A 20,415-nucleotide genomic window follows, 5' to 3' on the forward strand; every position below is an offset into this window, starting at 1 on the left:
AAAATCTAATTGAGTTTTATTTATGAATGAAGCAATCTATAAAGTTATTTTAAACCTACCCTTAAGGGTTTTTATTATTTATAAAAGTCTTACTGAGCTATTTTTTAAAGATTTCGCGTTAATGGAACACTACTTTTATTTAACAAATAGCATATTAATCGTGAATAAACGTAGCTTATGACACTTCACCTGAAAGGACCGCAAATTTCTGAACGAACTTTTAGAATATAAACATAAATATGTTTTCATAAGTCGGTGCTTACTCATGAAGAAAATTGACGTCATTGTCATTTATAATTCCTTTATTTTTTCCAATGGCGAATGAGTAATTTTTAATTAATCCTTGAAAACTAACAAAGTAGACTTATGGCTAGTGGTACAACATTACAAAAAGCAATTGATTTGGTTACAAGAGCCACAGAAGAAGATAAAAATAAAAACTATGCTGAAGCACTACGATTGTATGAACATGCAGTAGAATATTTTTTGCATGCTATTAAATATGAGGCACAAGGCGATAAAGCAAAAGATTCAATACGAGCGAAATGTTTGCAGTATTTAGACAGAGCTGAAAAATTGAAGGAATATTTAAAGAAAGGAAAGAAAAAACCTGTTGCTGAAGGAGAAAATTCAAAAGAAGATAAAGGAAAAAAAAGCGACTCTGATTCGGATGATGAGGATCCAGAAAAGAAAAAATTACAAGCTAAGCTTGAAGGAGCTATTGTTATAGAAAAACCAAAAGTAAAGTGGTCGGATGTAGCAGGTTTGGAAGCTGCAAAAGAAGCTTTGAAAGAGGCTGTAATTCTGCCGATAAAGTTTCCTCATTTATTTACTGGAAAAAGAATTCCATGGAAAGGAATTTTATTGTTTGGACCACCAGGTACTGGTAAATCATACTTAGCAAAAGCTGTTGCGACTGAAGCAAATAACTCTACATTTTTCTCTGTATCAAGTTCTGATTTAATGTCTAAATGGTTAGGTGAGTCTGAAAAATTAGTTAAGAATTTGTTTGACTTGGCTCGTCAACACAAACCAAGTATTATTTTTATTGATGAAGTTGACTCCATGTGTTCAGCAAGATCTGATAATGAAAATGACAGCGTCAGAAGAATTAAAACCGAATTTTTAGTGCAAATGCAAGGTGTTGGCCACGATAACGATGGTATTCTTGTTTTAGGAGCTACTAACATTCCGTGGGTGTTAGATTCAGCTATACGAAGACGTTTTGAAAAGCGTATTTATATTCCGTTACCAGAACAACATGCTAGGTTAATCATGTTTAAAATTCATTTGGGAAATACTGCGCATACATTAAGCGAAAATGATCTGAAAGTATTGGCATCAAAAACAGATGGATATTCTGGTGCCGATATATCTATTGTTGTGCGGGATGCTCTCATGGAGCCTGTACGAAAAGTTCAATTAGCCACGCATTTCAAAAGAGTAAGTGGTCCTTCTCCTTTAGACCCTTCAGTTATTTGTGACGATCTATTAACTCCATGTTCCCCGGGAGATCCTGGAGCCACAGAAATGACATGGGTTGAAGTGCCTGGGGAAAAGCTATATGAGCCTAGAGTTGGAATGAGTGACATGCTAAAGTCACTTTCACGTACAAAACCTACTGTTAACGATGAAGATTTAACAAAACTACGAAAGTTTACAGAAGATTTTGGTCAAGAAGGGTGAAAAAAATATACTTTTCACAAGTACCATTATTTTGAACATCAACATTATGTTTATTGTTAAAATATGTCTTAAAGCTTTGAATAAAAATTAATTATTTCTGTAATTTAATTTTTACGAATTGTGAATACATACATGTTATATATCTACCAAATTTTCCAGGTTATATTCCTAAATTAAAGCTTTTCCTGTTTAAATGATTTAAGGCAATAATCCGATTTTTTCAGATATTTTCAAATGGACACAAGGAAAGTGTGAATTTCTACTTGTAGATTACAAATATTTCATGGCAACGAACAAAGTTATTAATTAAGATGCCTTTTCTACTTAAAATAATAAATGAATAAAAAATCATTACATGACAAAATTGTATTTTCATTACTTTCAAATACAATGTGAATTAATACTAAATTTGGTTAAAAAGGCATATTCAAGCCTAAGACAAATAAATTTCCAAACAACATAGCTCGTTATTTTGTTATGCGTAGATATTTTTATGTTAAATTCAAACCTGATATTCTAGGGCAAGTCAAAACCAATACCAACTATACATAATCAAGTGTTTATTAAGATCTTAACTTTTCCATAATGTTTCATTAAATAATATTATATTAATCTAAATATATTATATCATATATAGTACGTACTATTATACTTCAGTATACAGCCCCAAAACAACCCATCGTCACCCATAGCCACTCCATTAGATTAACAATTGAAACTGATTAAAACTGAATTAAAAATCTTATTATAGACACGAATCATTTGTATGGATTGATTTCCGTTTGCAATGACAGTATCAAATTTTGTATGATAAATCAAATTATATACATTATAGGAGTCTGTTAATAAATATCACTATCGGACCCCTAAATAGTGGTCCGATACTCGAAATTAGCCTTAATATGAAAAAACAAATAACAAAAATAGTTTAACGTCTACCTTAAAATATAACGAATTTAAAATTTTAAAAAGCAAAAAGACACAAACCTTTTGTATGAATTCGTTCGTTTTACAATAATAACATCGAACTTTTTACGATAAATATCACTATCAGTTAGCGATTTGCTTCTCATAAAAAAATTCAATAATTTTCATATTTAAAAATACATATATACATAAATTAATTACATACAGACTATAAATAAGCCCCATAATAGTTTAACTTAGTAAAAATTACAATCTTGCAGCGTGATCGTGTATTTTGCTTTTTTACTCATTTTTTATTCACTTTCAAACCAGAATTCTCAGTATGTTCTAATGACTTTCCAAATAAGATTACTCATTTTTTTCATTTTAGAAAAAACCAAGATATGCAATACCAAATAATTCTTCTTACTCGAAAATTACATTGTACAAGTATATGATAGTTACTCAATTTCTTCTCACTTTCCGAGTGAAATAGCTATGTAGACGATCAGGTTCTGTCTTGTAAATAATTTAATGCGCAAATCCAAAAACAGAAATATAACAATATTTCAGTTACTCACAAATAACATCACCATTCAAAAAAAAAAATTATTGTTGATCAAAAATTTTTTTTCACAAATAAAACCATCTGACATAACCCAGAAAAAGATATGATTCGACAGCTGTAGCATTTTAAAAGTCTTTAAAACACTAAATTTTACTTTACAAAACTTGAAAAAACTTTAAACATTGCAAAAATGAGAATGTCATTATTTTCTCTCATTTTTGCTGAAAAAGTATTATCCCAGACTGTTTGTATGCAAAAACTTTATAAAGTTTTTAAAAGTTTTTAAAAATTTTCTTATCCCAGACAGACCTATTGTTTTGTTGTATTTAACCGTTGGTGATTAGAATTTTCTTTGAAAGTAAATAATTTATATTTGTAACGAAAATATGTTATAACTAAATAAAATCAATTCAAATAAAAATTACATAAAAATTTTGATTATTTATTTTTCTATAAATTTAAAATTAAAATTCTTATATACAATACAATAATATGTACTACGTACATAAAAGTTGATTTATATCTGATTTAAATGCGTTTTTCTATGGCACAAAATTTTAAGTCATTAAATAAACACTCTTTTTACTGTCATGTAGATTTATTTTTATTTTTTGAACAACGCTATTAAAAAACATCTGTGTTTGAAATTTGATAAAATAACAAAAAGAGTCTTTTTGACTTATTGGTTTGTTTATGTTTTTTCTTTGTCTAATATTCATATTTTTGTTTACAGCGCATTCTCAATGCTTTTTTTTATAAAAATTTTGACAAAGAAAAAGAATATCATTGATTTTTCGACGAAAGGCAAGACATTTTAAGTAAAAAGTTATTGTGCTATAAGAGAAAATTTTTTTTAATTTTCTTCATTTATTTTTATTGAAATTCATTGTAAGTACCAGTATTTCTATTTATTAGTAATTTTTATATAAAAATTGTATATATGTATAGTACATTGTTAATATAAAAATATGTAACTTTAATCGCAAATCTTTGAATTCGTGGTGATTTTAACGCCCTCGCAAAGGAAAAATCTTTTTAAAAAAGGATACATATGTACATATGTAGCTATATAAATATAATTTTTGAGAAATGTTTTAAAACTGTTATTACAAAACTACTAAAATTTTATAGATTTTAGTAAAGAATTTCCATTTAATTTTAATTATGTATAGTTATTATAGTATGACTCATAATTATTTGAAAAAAAAAAACAAGTTATTAAAAAAAAGTTCCCTTATATTTTTGATTTGATTTTGGTTAATATTATGCTCTTACATACGTACATACATATATCTTTTTTTGCATCGAAATTTGTACAAAATCTATAAATCCGGTATTTTAACTACAAATAGCAAATAATAATTATACTTTAACAAGTACTTTTGTTAAAATTTGGTTTATACTATGAATAATAATAGCTAATTCTTAATAAATTTACGTTTACAATAATATTTTTTTTAATACTTTATATATTGAAAGGACCAAATGAAATATTTTAAAGCAAATTTATAACAGCAATAGTATATTTATTTATGTACCTATGTACTTGGGGTATATATTCATATACAGTATATTATAGTATATGAATCTAACATCACTTAAATTTTCAATTTTTTATAACTTTCTATTTTGTCGTTTTGGAAATTTGTATATTTGTGTTATACGAAAAGCTGATGAGATTTTTTAAGGTAAAAAAAATCAAGCAGATTATATGCATTTTAATTACATACAATATTCATAACATATTTTTTAATACAACTTCATTAAAATATATTTTGAAATTTCGATTAATAAAAACGGTTAGATGCATTCATTTTGATATATTTTCCAGGTTTATATGGAAATTAAACCATTCGTAATTTACAAAAAAAAGTGATATTAAAAATGATATTAATGATGACAGGGTCAGAAAATAAATTTTAATTTACTTTTTAACTTATTTTTTCTTCTTCAAAATTCCTTCATTCCAAATAAATGTTTCCTAAAACTAGTCAAAATGAGATTTATTTCTGAAATATAAATAGTACCAATAGAAAATAGCTACCAACCCAAAATGAACCTTGGGTTAAATTATTACACCTTTATTTATAAGCTGTATTAAATGTAAGTATGTAAATAAAATAAATAAAATAGCTAAAATTTTTATAAAAACACAACTAAATTTTTACTTTCTTGTGTGACTTGAATTTGAAATGAAAAAAAGATTAATATAACAATTTTCATATTTAAAACAAGCTTATCTAAATAAACTCTTATACCTTTGATAACTATCTTCAAAAAAAAAAAAAACAAATATTTACTTATCTGAGCAAAAATTTGAAATATGATTAAAAAAATTAGTATTTTTGGAAGAGATTCTCCATTAAATTTATATTAGTTTTTTGAAGAGAAGCTACCAGATTATATTTTCTATAATGCAGATTAAAAATAATTAACATTATTCAAAATTTTTGGACTTAAAATTATATAATTAAAATTACCTAATATTTAGTTAATGAAATCTGGTTCTATGATAAATATCTAAAATTGATATTGAACTCAGGATAAATTATTTAATTCGGTTATGTTATTTTTTAGTGATAACTGACTAAAATCTGAACTTTTTACTGTACTTTATTTAAAATATTAACAATTACCAATAGGAACTTTTTTTTTGCTGAGTGTATAATGTATTTAAATCTGATGTAAATGTGAGTCCGATGAAATCCAAAAGATAATTAATTGAAATTAATAGTTTGATCGTGCATCTCGCTAATTTACTCACTATTGGAGAAGAAGATGAATGAGCCTCATAATATTATATTTGTATAATGTAATTTTTGAGTAAAAAGAATTTTTTTCTTATTGCGTATCTCGTTTTTTTTTTAAATATATAAAAAAAATTAATCATTTTATTTACTTGATTTTTGAAGCTAACATCGGTTTAGTCAATAATTTTAGGAAAAATATAAAAATCCAATTGAAACGATGAGTGATCTTATTGATAAAATGAAAAGTCCATTAGAAAAAGGAGAATTCTTAAATCAGAATCCAGGTAAACAAAAAGTGATATGAAAAAGTGAGATGCATGATTAGGCTGTAAGGTTTCTTCAAAATAATGTAAAAAATTTTTAATGTACTCGTATAATCAAAAATTAATATTTATTTTTTGAATTTAAAAGCTTGTAATAAAGCTTGTAGTTTAAAAGGATTGTTCTCTTGTATTTATACATTTATATTTTGACGTATATAGTTTCTAAATCGTAAATTGTCAATTGTTTAATATTATTAATGTAATAGTCAAAAAAAATTTTCAATATAATTTGCACGTAATTAAATTCCACGTATTCAAATTAATGTTCTAGTATAAAATAAATACATTTTACATTTTGTGCGTAACGAATATCGTCCTAGACCATTCTCAATTTAATTTTGCGTGGGTCTTTTATTTATAATTTTTCTCTATTAAAGTTTCTATTTTTTTATTTTCTTATTTTTTTTTATTTTTCTTGTTTCTGTCAACAATTTAAATATGTATATATTTATATATATATATATATATATATATATATATATATATATATATATATATATATATATGTATATTTTTTTTTTGATTTAAAGCTTTTCTATTTTCATTTGGGGAAAATTTGATTCTATAGCATTTCTATAATAATGGTTGCTCTATGGTTAATCTTTCGGATATAGGTTCTTTTTTTGTACAAAAAAGACGACATTAAGATTTAAATGAATTGGAAATATTTATTTTTTGTTATTATATGTATATATGTACGTTATGTATGTATTTATAAAAAATATTATTATATTATCATTTACGTAATATAATATGTATTAGAATTATAATATTATTAGAATAATAAATTAATTATTATTCTAAATATATCATAGACAATATTATTGAAAATATTTTATTAAGATACCGTAATCTCTTTTAATTTTATTAATTTAAAAAAGTTAACCAAAAAGAAAAGAAAATTTTGTACACATATTGGGAAAACCTATAAGTTTTATAATAAAGGATACAGTTACATAGAGACAAATAATTGCAATGTAAAAATGAAAACAAAGGAATTAAAAAAAAATTAAAAACGAAAAAAAAGCTTCCTTTTAAATTTTAATATACAATTTTTTTTTTAAGTTTCAATATATTATTGTGAATGACTAATACCAGGTGCTAATCTATTCCTTTTCCTATATTTTATATTTCTCTAAATTACCACATAAAAATCGATTGTCCTTTTTCTTTTTTTACTAACTGAAATTGTATTTAGAAAGTAGAGCGCAAGTCCTACATTAACAAAATTTGATATAATATGTGAGCATATACATATATACATATCTATACACATATATTTATGTATGTATGAAATTTGACAATTCTCAAATATAAAATCAATATTATTTAAGTGCGCAATATAATATCCTTTTTCTAGTAAAATCTAAAATAAAATAATATGTTTAAATTTGTAATTATTGTCTGTCAGTTTTTTTTTGGCTTAGATTAAAATTTTTATCATATTGTTAATATAGAATTGCGTTATTCAATTTATTTATAAAATTTAAATACTTTATTTAATTTTTAATTTTTTAAATCAAATATCTATAATTTTGTGAGAAAAAATATTTGCATTCCATTCAAGTTTTCAAACTACTCGTAATAGTCAAAATTGAGTACAAATGTAACACCTCGAACAAATGTATAGATGATCAGTGAATTTAGGTTATTTTTGTCCGGTAGGTGGAAATAGTATACTTATTTCTAATTTACAAAAGATAAATCGTACATTTTCGGAGTTATTTTGGCAATTATTTATAATATTTGAAGAAATTTATAGAAAAGAAAGACCGTTTCGGATTTACAAATAACGGGCATGTAAGCTCATAAGCAGTTTGAGCTCGCAAGTGGAATGCAAATAATGCAGTTATTAAATAAAGATGATTGGTAAAAAATTCAATTAAAAATTTGTTTCAAATTTGATTTTCTTAGGTCATTAGGTTTTTTATTTCAAATTTATCAATTTAAAATTTTGAAATAAAATTCTAAATTTTAAATTGCTAAATTTTTTTAATTATAAAATTTTTATATCAGGCAGGTCTTTAAACCCCATAAACATAAATGTAAAAATCAATTGCTTCCATTGGTTGGTATATAATTTGCTTATCTGAATCTAAGATTTTAGGATAAAATACTTTTAACTTTAAGATCTTAAGTATGTAATGTTATGTAATATTGTACATAACTGTGTAATGTGCTGCTACATATCCCTTTTAAAAAATATGTGTGCAAGAAAAAATTTAGATTTCGTGCTGTATTGTATTTGCACCCAAACAATATTTTGATGAAAAATTTTTGAATACGCAGTTGACCCTCAGTGGGTTTACTTCGGTACGTTAACGAATACGAAAAAAATTTTTTTTTTAATTATTTAAAATCCAAAAAAAGGAAAGAAAAATTCTAAAATTTAAAAAAAAATTAAATTAAAAAAATAAAGAGAAATAATAATTAATAAAATTAAAATTGGTTTACTTAACAAAATATCAAAAGTTTATTTAAAAGTTGTACAAGAAAAGATAAAAAATATTTAAAAAAAAGTAAAAAAAAAAAAGAATTTTTTTTTTTAAGAAAAAAGCCATTTTGAATGTGTATTGCTGGATGGTGTTTTTTTTTATTTACATTTCTAATAATATTTTTCATTTTATTTATAATATTTACCCAACATGATAACAATAATATAATAAATTGGTTAATTATCATTTCGAAAAAAAATTCAACACAGAATTAAAAAAAAAACAGTGTAATTTCAAATAAATGCAAAAAAAAAAATTTTCTTTTCATATTTTTTCTTCTTTAATTTTAAAGGTCAAGAGAACAAGAAAATAGAAAATTTTTCCTTTTAATATACGAATAAGATATTTTATATAATACACAATATAGATAAGAATATAAAATATTTTATGTATACATAATATACATATACATATATATATAAATTTTCATAACTAATATACAAAATTCATTTTGCATTTAAAAAAAATATACAAGCTTACATATAATATTTTAGTGGGTCTTAGTCATATTTTAGTATACGGTTATACACATATACTCGTACTATACTTAAATAATATTTAATAACATTATATATATGTATATTATTTTGTATATTAATATTGTATTTACATTTATATTTTAAATACATGTATGAATCTATGTAGTTTAATAAAATTTTAATAAAATATCTAACATCAAACTAAAACAGAGATAGAAGAAGAAAAAGAATTGAAATATTTTGTCTGGAAAACTCAGACTCCTGTTTTTCCTTCATACATAATATGAGCAATAATATTATATATAATTTGTAACAATAATTTTATTTAGAGATAATATTCATAAAATTTTATATTTTAAGTAAAATATAAATTAAATTTCATTAAAAATACATTTATTTTTTTTAAATTTTATTGAAATATTGTTATAATTATTGCTTTTATATTTAATAATTGTAAATTAAATATGCAACCTGAAAATTAAGCCAACAATGCAAAAATATAAAAAGAAATGTTACAGTATAGAAATGAAAATAAGGCAATATGATTAAACTTTTGTTATATAGGGCTTTTGGCATAATTTTAATATAAAAAAAGTTTTATGTTAAATTAACTTTTTATTACAATGACAACTATGAAACTTAACGGTTAATAAATTTTCCAATATTTTTATTGAATTTGTTCCTCACTCTGGGAACCGATTTTGGTCAATTTCACATCTCAACTCTATATATAGTAATTTTTAAAGTAAATAACAAAAAATAAAACATTTTTGTTTTATTTATTGAAAAAAATTATAACTCGTACATTTATAAAAAATATGCGAACTAAAATTAATTTAAAACTTAAAAAAATATTATTGGTGTTAATTTTATCCCGTTTTACTCATTAGATATTATTACTATTAATTAATAATATTTTTAAAAAAGAAAAAAAAATGTCCATTATAATTTAATTTTACCATAAATTTCATCGAAACATCGCAATTATGCAATCACAATTCAATTTTTTTTTAATAATTTTAAACAAAATTTAATATTAAAAAATAATTTTTTTTTTAATCAAATAAACTTCTTTTCATCTATCTACATATACAAGAATTAGATAATTTTTAACACATATGTTAATTAAATTTTCTATTTAACGCTTGAAATTTGAATTTTATTAATGAATAGTTAATTGATACTTTTGTACTTAAATCTTTTAAATTGATAACGTCTGCAGCGCATTGAGTTCATTCATAAGAAATATTTAGAATTAATACCATGAATATCTAACATTCAACTTTAAAAATTCATTATTCTCGCAGGTGTATTAAGTATTTATATGGAAAATCATTCGCCCACAGTTAATTATCTATATATATAAAAAAGTTGGCGTTATATAGGTATTCGTCGAATTTCCTTAATATATATATTTTTTTTTACTTTAAATTATCTTCTTTAATTATAAAAATGTAGTTTTTGTTAATACATTTCAAGTACGAACTTATGTAGATACATACGTAAGTGCAATTTTATATAACAAATATAGTATGTCCAATTTTATGTAACAAATAATATTTCAGCAACAATTAATTAATAAGGTGAAAATTTACAATATAATTTCAATTATTTGATAAAGGTCTATATTTATATCAATTCTAAAAAATAAAGGTCTCTATTTATCAATTACTAAAAAATAAAGGTCTATATTTATATAGTGAATAAATGTTATAACTTATTTATTTATATGTTTGTTATTTTATTAAATTATTAATTAATATTTATTAAATATTTCCATTAAATTTACAAAAATCGATTATTATTTGCATAGAATTTCATATCAAAATTATCTATTATTTATTTTATATTCAACCAAAAAAATTTATTATCATTAAATTACATTATAAAATTATGATATTAATTCTATTATTAAATTGATATTTATATAGAAATAATTAAATAATAATTATTAATTTTAATTTATTTTAATTAATAATTTATTAATTTATTAAATAATTTATTAAAAATAATTTTAATATAACACTTAATTACTTAAAATTAACACAATAATATTTGAGTTAATATATTAAAAATTTTATATATAAGATATAAACAACTGTTTATTTATAATTTTGAAACAATAATGTATATGACATATTATAATTTGTGACTGTGTAATAAATATATATATATCTATATAGAATAGTAATAGTATACCGATTTGACGACAATTATTTATAAGAATAAAGAAAAATGTGGAAACGAAACAACAAGTTTACTAAAAAAATAAAAAAAAAAGAATGTATGTAGAGATAAAGAAAAAAAAATTTTTTTTTTCACATTGATTTTAAGGATATTTTCATCATCATCTGTCAAGAATATTATACTCTCTATATACATATATACTATATATATGGAGATATGCAGTATATAAGCTAGTATATCTAGTAAATTGATATATACTCGTATATACCATATAATCGGTATAAAAATGGCATGTTAAAAAATAATTATAATATTAGTTATGATAAATTTTAAAACTTATATTCATAAATATATCCTTAAAGCTTTTCTCTTATTCTTTTACTCATCGGATTGGAATTTTTTATAATTGTATCAAAAAAAGGAAAAATTTTTTTTCTCTAAAATGATTTCGATAGAATATGCGCACTCTTAACAAAATCTTATAACTCAAAAATTTTCAATGTGTTCGAATCGATGTGTTTTTGTTGTTTTTATTTATTTATTTTCTAATTTAACGAAATATATTATACATGCATATTTACATACATACATACATATTTAATATTTGTTATGTGTGTTTAGTTAAATAGGAAAATTTTTGTGATATAATTTTTCATTTATTTTTAATATTTTGTTTTTATTTGGAAGGAAAGAAAATAATAAGAAAAGAAAATAAGAAAAGCTTTTTTTTTCATTTTATTTTTGTTGTTTTTGCTTTTTGTATTTCCAAGAAGTAAGAACCGTAATACACATTATACAGTTATGAAAAGAAGGTTATTTTATAAAAAACGTACAAATTCAGCCATATTGTGTGTCGTGAAATAAAATTAAAGAAAAAAGAAAATTTTTTCTTTGTGATTAAAAAGAGTTTTGCAACAAATACAAAAAAATAAAATCAAATTTTATTTTCTTGAAAATTTTTTAACTCAATATTTTTTTAATAAAATTCTTGTATAAAAAAACAAGAAAAAAAAGTGGAAAGCAAATTATGAAATAATGAAAATTAATTCTAAAAAAATTATTAATAATTTTTTACAGGAAATTATTGGCAATATTAGAAAAAAAAAGTTATAGTTAATAAAATTATTTTTGTGTAAAAAGTTTTTTTTTTTTTGGATTTGTAAAAATCAAAGAAAGAATTGAAAAAAATTGAAAATTTTTCCATTAAAAAATTATTTAATAAAAATTTTTTTCTTAACATTGTATGTATTTATGTATATATAAAGGTATATATATATATGTATATACATATTTTCGATTAAAAATATCTTATAAAATCGATATATTGGAAACCTAAAAATATATTTATAAAGTATAAAGGATCATCTCCTATTATTTATCATATTATATTACACTGAGAAAAAAAAATCTTATTTTGGATTATACTTGAAAGAAAACCGAAAACTATATAGGTATTAAACTTTACATTTAAAAATTATATCTGCATAAATATACATACATATATATATATATATATATTGGAAATATTAAAAAATTAAAAGTGGTTAATCATCGTATTTAACAAGGATTAAATAACTTTTCTAATTTTAATCTACATACGCATACATACAAGTTAAATAATTTTTATTCTCTTGTTCAATTTAAAAGGTAAATATAATATTTTAAATCATTTTCATAATTTTATTATTATTAAAACATTTTTTGTTACAACAAAAAAATTTTGTAAAATAACATATAGGTATTAAAAATATATTTTGATAAAACTAATGTTACATTATACTTAAATAAAATATAACGGAAAAAGAAAAAAAAATCTATTTTTCTCACACCCATATTCTTTCGGGACATTTTTATTAAAACGATGATGACTCATTCAGATTGTATATATAAGAAAAAAAAAAAATAACAAAAAGAGATAAACACGAAAAACTAAAAGGAAAAAAGATTAAAACTCTTGAATTATAAAAGCTCTATTTCGTATAACGGTATAATACATATATACATATATACATATATCTATATATTTTTGAATATAATATTGTCTACACTCAGTTCAAATTGTATATTTATGCACATGTTTCATATACATACAATGTCTGTATAATAATATTTAGATAGATTTCAAATATATATAGGATTTGAAATTATAACATATATTTTCTGAAGTATGGCTATAATATAATAATATACCTAAGTATACATATTTTTATATACATACATATATTATATAAGGATACTTAAGTATATACAGATTCAAAAAAATTTACTTGTGCATCTATATATGTATACATTTCAGAATAATATTATATAAATTGCAAATTCACATTAATGTATTCTATAATCTGCATACATATTATATCAATTGACGTATTTATTATACTCGTAAGTATATTAATATACATACCTATTTAATTATTATGATAACATTAAATATAATAATTAATCGATAACTCTTATAATAAACAAAATATACTTGAATGATACAATTAAAATCTTCATTATTCTTTATTGAATTTGAATTTAAAAAAAAATTTAAAAATTTATAATACTTCTTTGATTATAAAATGGTAAAATTTTAATTTGTTTCACCAAATAACTAATAATTATAATAATTTTTAATATTATTTGTAAATAATTTATTTATTATTAAATCCTAATTGTTATAAAAGGTATTTAATTAGCTAGACTCAATTAACTAGACGCTCTTAAGCCAGTTAAAGTATTATAAACCGGTTCAAAAGAGATAAAGTAAAAGTTCTTTGTTAATTTTCACAATATAGAACAATTTTTTTAACTTGTGTTATACGAACAGTATATAAGTCGATAATTATGTTTTAATAATAATGAAAATGGAACAAATTCATTATTATTCGCTTAATTTTTTTTAATTCCCTTTACATAATATTATTCTATGTACTTATATACATCAAGCGTATAATTATCTTGTACATTATCAAATTTTAATTTATATAATAAAAAAAAACATGTTATATAATTTGGTACGTCATAATTTGCATGTTTAAGTTTAATTATATTGATTCAATTTATAATATTATAATATTATAATATTACATAGTATACCTAACTCATTGCTTAGTATGGATATAAAGAAAGAAAGAACACATTTTGAATATTTATCGTATATTGTTTATATGCTCGTATGATAAAGGGTATTTTCTTTCTTGTTTGAATTCACATTATTTTTTTTGACACTTTATACGTCATTCGTTACAGTTGTCAACCTCAAATTGAATAATTTTATTTTGTCAATTTATTATGGAGCGTCTGCTTTCGAAAGAACACTTTTAAATTATTAATATTTTTTCGTTAATTAACAGTATGATCGATAAACAATTAATTTCAAGTTTTGAATGTGTCTATCAGTCGTTGAAATTCTACGATTCAACTCCTCTAAATTATTAAATTAACATAAGAAATTTCTTTTTTACATACAAAAATCATACGAAATTTTATTGCAATTTCGAAAAACATAATATTGATCATACATAATTGATGATATTCCAAATAAAACGCTCTAAAAAATAGGCTCTAAAAAATATTTGTTGCATGGAATAAATCAACTTTAAAAAAACACATAACTGTGACCAAAATTTACATTAAATGATAACTAGGAAAATAATTGGTTGTACAATGGATTTATCATATCTTATATAAATTAGAATTGCATGAAAGTTAAAAAAATTTTCAATGTGTTTTTATTTCAGTTTCACTTTAACCGATTAAAGAATCACCCATTACATATATTATTTGCAAAAAAAAACATAGAAAATCCTTTTAATTTTCAGTTTTTATACAATATCAAGTATTATAACCTCATTATTTTACTTTTTATATAATTTTAACATAATAAAAATAATAATAATTGTATATCATAATATATACTTGAAAGTAGATTAAAAATATTCTATTATATGTACATTACTATAGAATAGTATAACTTTTAACATTATAATTGCATCCTATATGTTATCAGTGTAACTGCAAGAGGATGATGAAGCAGAAATTTTAATGAAAAATTACTTTTCTTCTTTTTTTTTTTCAATTGAAGATATAAGGCTTAACTATTTTTTATAAACATAATTGCACTTAAGGAAAAATGTTTTAAAATCTTATGTCTGTATGTGTTCACATAATTCATATAGCTATACATTATATGTGTAACCAATGCTCTTGTTACATGAGGAGAATGGCAATTATTCTACTGTTAATTTGAGTTGGTTCACTTTAATAAACATTTTTGGTTTCGGTTTTTTTCTTTTTAGTTTATTGAAGTTAAATTTTATATTATTTTTATTTATATATTTTCTATTTATAATTATATGTTTGATTCCGAAATTAATTATAAATATTGAAATTATAAAGTAGGTTTTATTTAAAGAATAAAAAGATATTTTGTACTTTTTGTCATACAAGATTTTTAATTTATGCAAAATTGCAATATAAAGTTTTTATTTTGAATTACTTAAATTGAAAAATTTTAATTAAATATTTTCTTCCATATACAAAAAAGGATTAATAAATAACTTATTAGATTCTTCCCACTTTTCTAAAAACAAAAAAAAAGGTCATTACCTCTTATCTCTCTCTCACCCGTACAATTCATCCCCCCTGAAGTTATCGAGTTTCGGAATTCGTCAAATTTGAATTTTCCAAATTGGATCATTATAATAACGCCTTTTTAAATTTTGTTTTGTATCATCTTAAATATATGCAATCTTTTGAAATATTTTAGTATATGAATGAAAGTATTTTAAAATAATTCTTAAAGGAAAAAGTGCTCTCTTAAAAACAATATTGTTTTGTTTCAATTTTATGCATGTTGCCATTGTACGAGTACCTGCGTAATAGCACGTTCGGCTGAATAAAAATTATAAAATAAAAATTGCATATTTTTGGGCGTTATTTTCTTTATTTCTATTTAATTATGTTGTTACGGAAATGAATTTTTTTTTCTTCTTTTTCTTTTAAAATTTCAACTTTTAATGGAAGTAAAAGTACTTAATATTATGTTTGCATATTCATATTATTCAACATTACTTTGCCTGTTATGTGTTCATATATGTATGTATGTTATACATGGACGTAGCAAATGTGAATAAAATTGCCCAATCGATTTGATTTTCAAAAATTTTTTAAACCCAAATTAAAATAAGTAATTTTCTTTGCATACGTTAGATCTTGTTTTTTTTTTAAATTGGACTCTTGAAAATTTAATATAAGACTGTCAATAAATACTTACATATACTTGATTTAGAAATTTATACAAATTTAAAAATTTTTCATTGTTGTATTCTATATCTAAAGAAAATCCTTTTAAAATATTATTCGACTATTTGCAATGTAATAAAATTTTAAATAAAAAATAGCAATAAGAAATGAATCATGGAAGAATTGAAATAGAAGAAATTTCAACAAATTACATATTTCATATTTTACAATGTAGCATTTTATTTTATAATAATAATAATAAAAATAATATTAAAAAAAATTAGCTCAAAAGAAAAGGACGTGCAATTTTTTAATATAAAATATTAAACATTATAGTATAAGAAAAAGTAGAAAAACGAAAAATAAAATACCCAAAGAGTCGCCAATATTTTAATATATTCTCTTTTTTTATTTATTTAACAAGATGATTCATTCTGATATTTGATATAGATTGCTTAAAAAATTTTTTAAGGGTAAATAAAGAATCAATTTGGCAACAAATAGATTTGAGACATTCGTAGACATTGCATGTACACATTTCTTTACACATACACATACACAAATATATATATGTAAATATTTTATTTTCAAATATTTTTTATTTTCTTTAATAGTTTTAAATGATACCATAAAAATTCTTTTCATTATAAGGTTCCATATATAATATATCAGAATATAGACATGTATTGTAGGTATAAAAGTTGAAAAAGAAAAGGCGAAGTAAAATCAATTTATGTATAAGAAGGGAAAAGAATAGTTAATTTTGAAGTTGAAACAAGCATAAAAACCGGCGTAATTAATGAATCAAAAAATAAATAATCTTTTTTTTATTGAACGAATTTAAGTTTTTTAAGTTAAATTTTAATTTGCTTCTACAATTACAATTACCGTCAACCACATACAAAAACAAGTTGCCAGAACAATTCAAAAAAATTTATAGCTGAAATTTCTTTCATTATACCAAACTTAAAAAAATAAAGAATAATTATAAATATTAAACTTATTGAGGTTTCGTTAAAAATAAAAAACTAGAGTTAAAATCAGAAATCAACTTCCCGGTCAGGCAAAAGAGATGATAGATAAGTTCTGGAAAAATTTTTAAATTCTTTATGTATTTTTTTTATATATTTTTATACTTGCCAGTATAGTTTTTGTTAATATCTTATAATTTTGTTATAATTAATGATTATAATTTAAAAATATATTAAGAATTTTTAAAAGATAAAATTAACATAGAGGTGAAATAATTAATTAATAAACTCTCTTCTGAGAAAACTGTACTAGGAACTATTGTAAAAAAAATAAATTAAAATAAATAATAAACTGGAATATTTGAAAAATTTTAACAAAATAGTAATAAAATTTTGAATATGTGTATATGTGTATGTAAAGTTAGAAAATTGTGGTAAAGAGATTGTTGCAAAAAGGTTTCATTATACAATTTTTCGTTTTTTATTATAATCATATAAGTTTCATTGCAATTATATTAAAAAAGCCTTTGTAGGATTTTTTTAAAACCACAGTTTATATGTACATATTTATATGGAAACAAATTGCAAACCAAGAAAAAAAATATTTAAAATAAAACGTAAGTTTCAGATTTCTATTTTGAAAACTTGTACGATACGTAAATATTATATTATTTTTAAATAAGTTAGGGTAAAATTCAAACAGTTTATTCAACAACAACTATATTTTCATACTTTCACACTGAATTCTCTAACTTTGACGTCGATGATCACCGAATTTATGTTTAGCTTGAAAATGAAATCTTTTAAAAGTATTAAGCGTTTCATTTGAATAATATTATTGTTGTTGAGTCAGTAAAGTGGATTGATTAAGCTTTTAAAAAATGCTAATCTCTAATACATACACTATTTTTTAATGTAAAGATGTCATTCTAAAGATGTCTTCTGTCGTTTATATTTTGCTTAGAAAATAGTTTTAATTGGAAATGTTAAAAATTATTTAAAATACCTATACTATTTTAGAAAATTTTCTAAACCATAATTAACAATTTTTATTTGTTAGAAGTCACCATTATTACACTAATATTTATAAATATGTATAAATATGTGTCTATATATATTTTAACAATTATCTACATAAGTATAATTATATACGTATTAAATATTCTGAGTCATAATACAGTATGTACGTATACATATTCTGTATTATATATATCTACTTTTATTGCTTTTGATTATTTGGTATTGCGTGAGTGGGCAAAAATACTCACAAACTGACGGAATTTTGAAATTTTAGTGGGTTGATAATTTTGTGTGCTATTGTATATGTCTTTCTCTTAATGGGTTTTCCAATTAGAATGTATTATGTATTTGTATATAATTTATGTTTTATATAATTATAATAATATAAAAAATAATATATATAAGTAAACATTTATGTATGTATATATTAATATAATTAAATACATCCATAAAGTTTTCAATACACAATATTGCAAAAAACAATGCAAGAGAAACAAAATTTTCTCCAAGTCTTGCAAATAATTGAGAAAGTAGCGAAATATAAGCCTATGTTAAACAGAAACTAAAAGTCTATGTTAAATAAAAACTAAAATCCTTCATTTATTGTATTGATAAATTTTTGTACGGCTAATTAAACAGGATACTTTAGAGTAGATCATTTAAAATCAACTATAAAAACCTGTCTCCGAAAAAAACTTACAAATTTTTTGTTTTTGAAGACAATACAATAATTTAATAACATATAAATTCTTAAAAATTTTTAAACATTGTATATTATACAAATTTAATAATGTAAAATAATAAAACGATTTTCATTCTTTTATAACACTTCTGGATATTTAGAACATTTCTTTACACATGTTAAATATAGAATTTTTAACAAAATAAAGCATCTGAAAGTTCTCATATTTTGCTTTTTAATTAATCCAACTTTTCTAACTTTCATATGGTATTATAGTAATTTTTTAATTAATCAGCCCTGTAACCTTGCAAAAAAACTTGCGAAAAAAAACTTTATTAAGTTTAAGGTCAAAATTTTTCAACACTATAAAAATAACTACTTTAAAAGTGTATACAAATTAAGTATGAATATAAAATAATTATAATAGAATACAAATATAAAAAATATAAAATAAATTTTTGAATTAAAATGTGAAAATGTGCAAAAATTGTCTTCACAAATTGAGAAATATTTATATTTGCACTACTTCCAGTAATTTCTAAAATATTTTACAAAAGTTCTTCTTCAAATATTTTGAGATTTCAAAAAGTTAAATTTGAAATGAATATTTTAAGTTATACAATATGTATAATCTTCCAAATTATATTTTGTCTCATCAGAAAATCGAATCAACGAATTTTTCAATAAGTATAATTAATTAAATAATAATAGTAATAAGAGTTGAAATTTTTTAAGAAAAAAATAATATCAATAAAAATTTAAAATAAATCTTATTTTTTAATTTCAGAAATATTTTAAAAAGGCCTAGGGCCTCTCGCCGTCATGTCGTCTGTTAAAGTGGCGGTCCGAGTGCGACCCTTTAACAGTCGAGAAATATCTCGAGAATCAAAATGCATTATTGAAATGAGCGGTGGTACAACAACAGGTGAATTCCAAAGAGTTATTTCCTTTAATTATTATCTTTATAATAATTATGTTTTCTATATTTAGCAATTACAAATCCAAAAGTACCTCCAAATTCAAATGAAGCTGTTAAACGATTTAATTTTGATTACTCCTATTGGTCACATGATGTAAATATTATATTACAGTCTCTTATAAGTAATGAATTACCATTGA

General features: G+C 21.7%; 2 protein-coding genes across 13 annotated transcripts in view; both read left to right on the top strand.

Annotated features, from left to right (window-relative positions):
• Positions 1-266: 266 nt before the first annotated feature.
• On the top strand, positions 267-1,794 carry LOC129614187 (vacuolar protein sorting-associated protein 4). Its single transcript, XM_055528618.1, has one exon. It carries the CDS (start codon positions 367-369, stop codon positions 1,684-1,686), a length of 1,320 nt encoding a protein of 439 aa, XP_055384593.1. The 5' UTR covers positions 267-366; the 3' UTR covers positions 1,687-1,794.
• Positions 1,795-3,927: 2,133 nt separating this feature from the next.
• LOC129614216 (kinesin-like protein unc-104) overlaps positions 3,928-20,415 on the top strand; it is a 41,452-nt gene continuing 24,964 nt past the window's right edge. For 4 of the 12 annotated variants that reach the window (XM_055528667.1, XM_055528674.1, XM_055528679.1 and 1 more), the window contains exons 1-3: positions 12,804-13,041; positions 20,084-20,221; positions 20,287-20,369. In XM_055528667.1, the coding sequence (XP_055384642.1) occupies positions 20,119-20,221; positions 20,287-20,369 (186 nt within the window). In that variant the 5' untranslated portion in view covers positions 12,804-13,041; positions 20,084-20,118. Of the gene's footprint in view, positions 4,049-12,798; positions 13,042-13,757; positions 13,777-20,083; positions 20,222-20,286; positions 20,370-20,415 lie in introns of those variants that run through there. The other 8 variants (XM_055528671.1, XM_055528670.1, XM_055528673.1 and 5 more) reach the window with 6 other exon arrangements.

This window comes from Condylostylus longicornis, unplaced genomic scaffold (genome assembly GCF_029603195.1).
Source record: "Condylostylus longicornis isolate FDR11 unplaced genomic scaffold, ASM2960319v2 ptg000106l, whole genome shotgun sequence".
In the NCBI taxonomy this organism is placed as follows: Eukaryota; Metazoa; Arthropoda; class Insecta; order Diptera; family Dolichopodidae; genus Condylostylus; species Condylostylus longicornis.

Coding starts and splice junctions, on each gene's coding strand:
- LOC129614187 (XM_055528618.1), top strand. CDS start 367: ATGGCTAGTGGTACAACATTACAAAAAGCAATTGATTTGGTTACAAGA.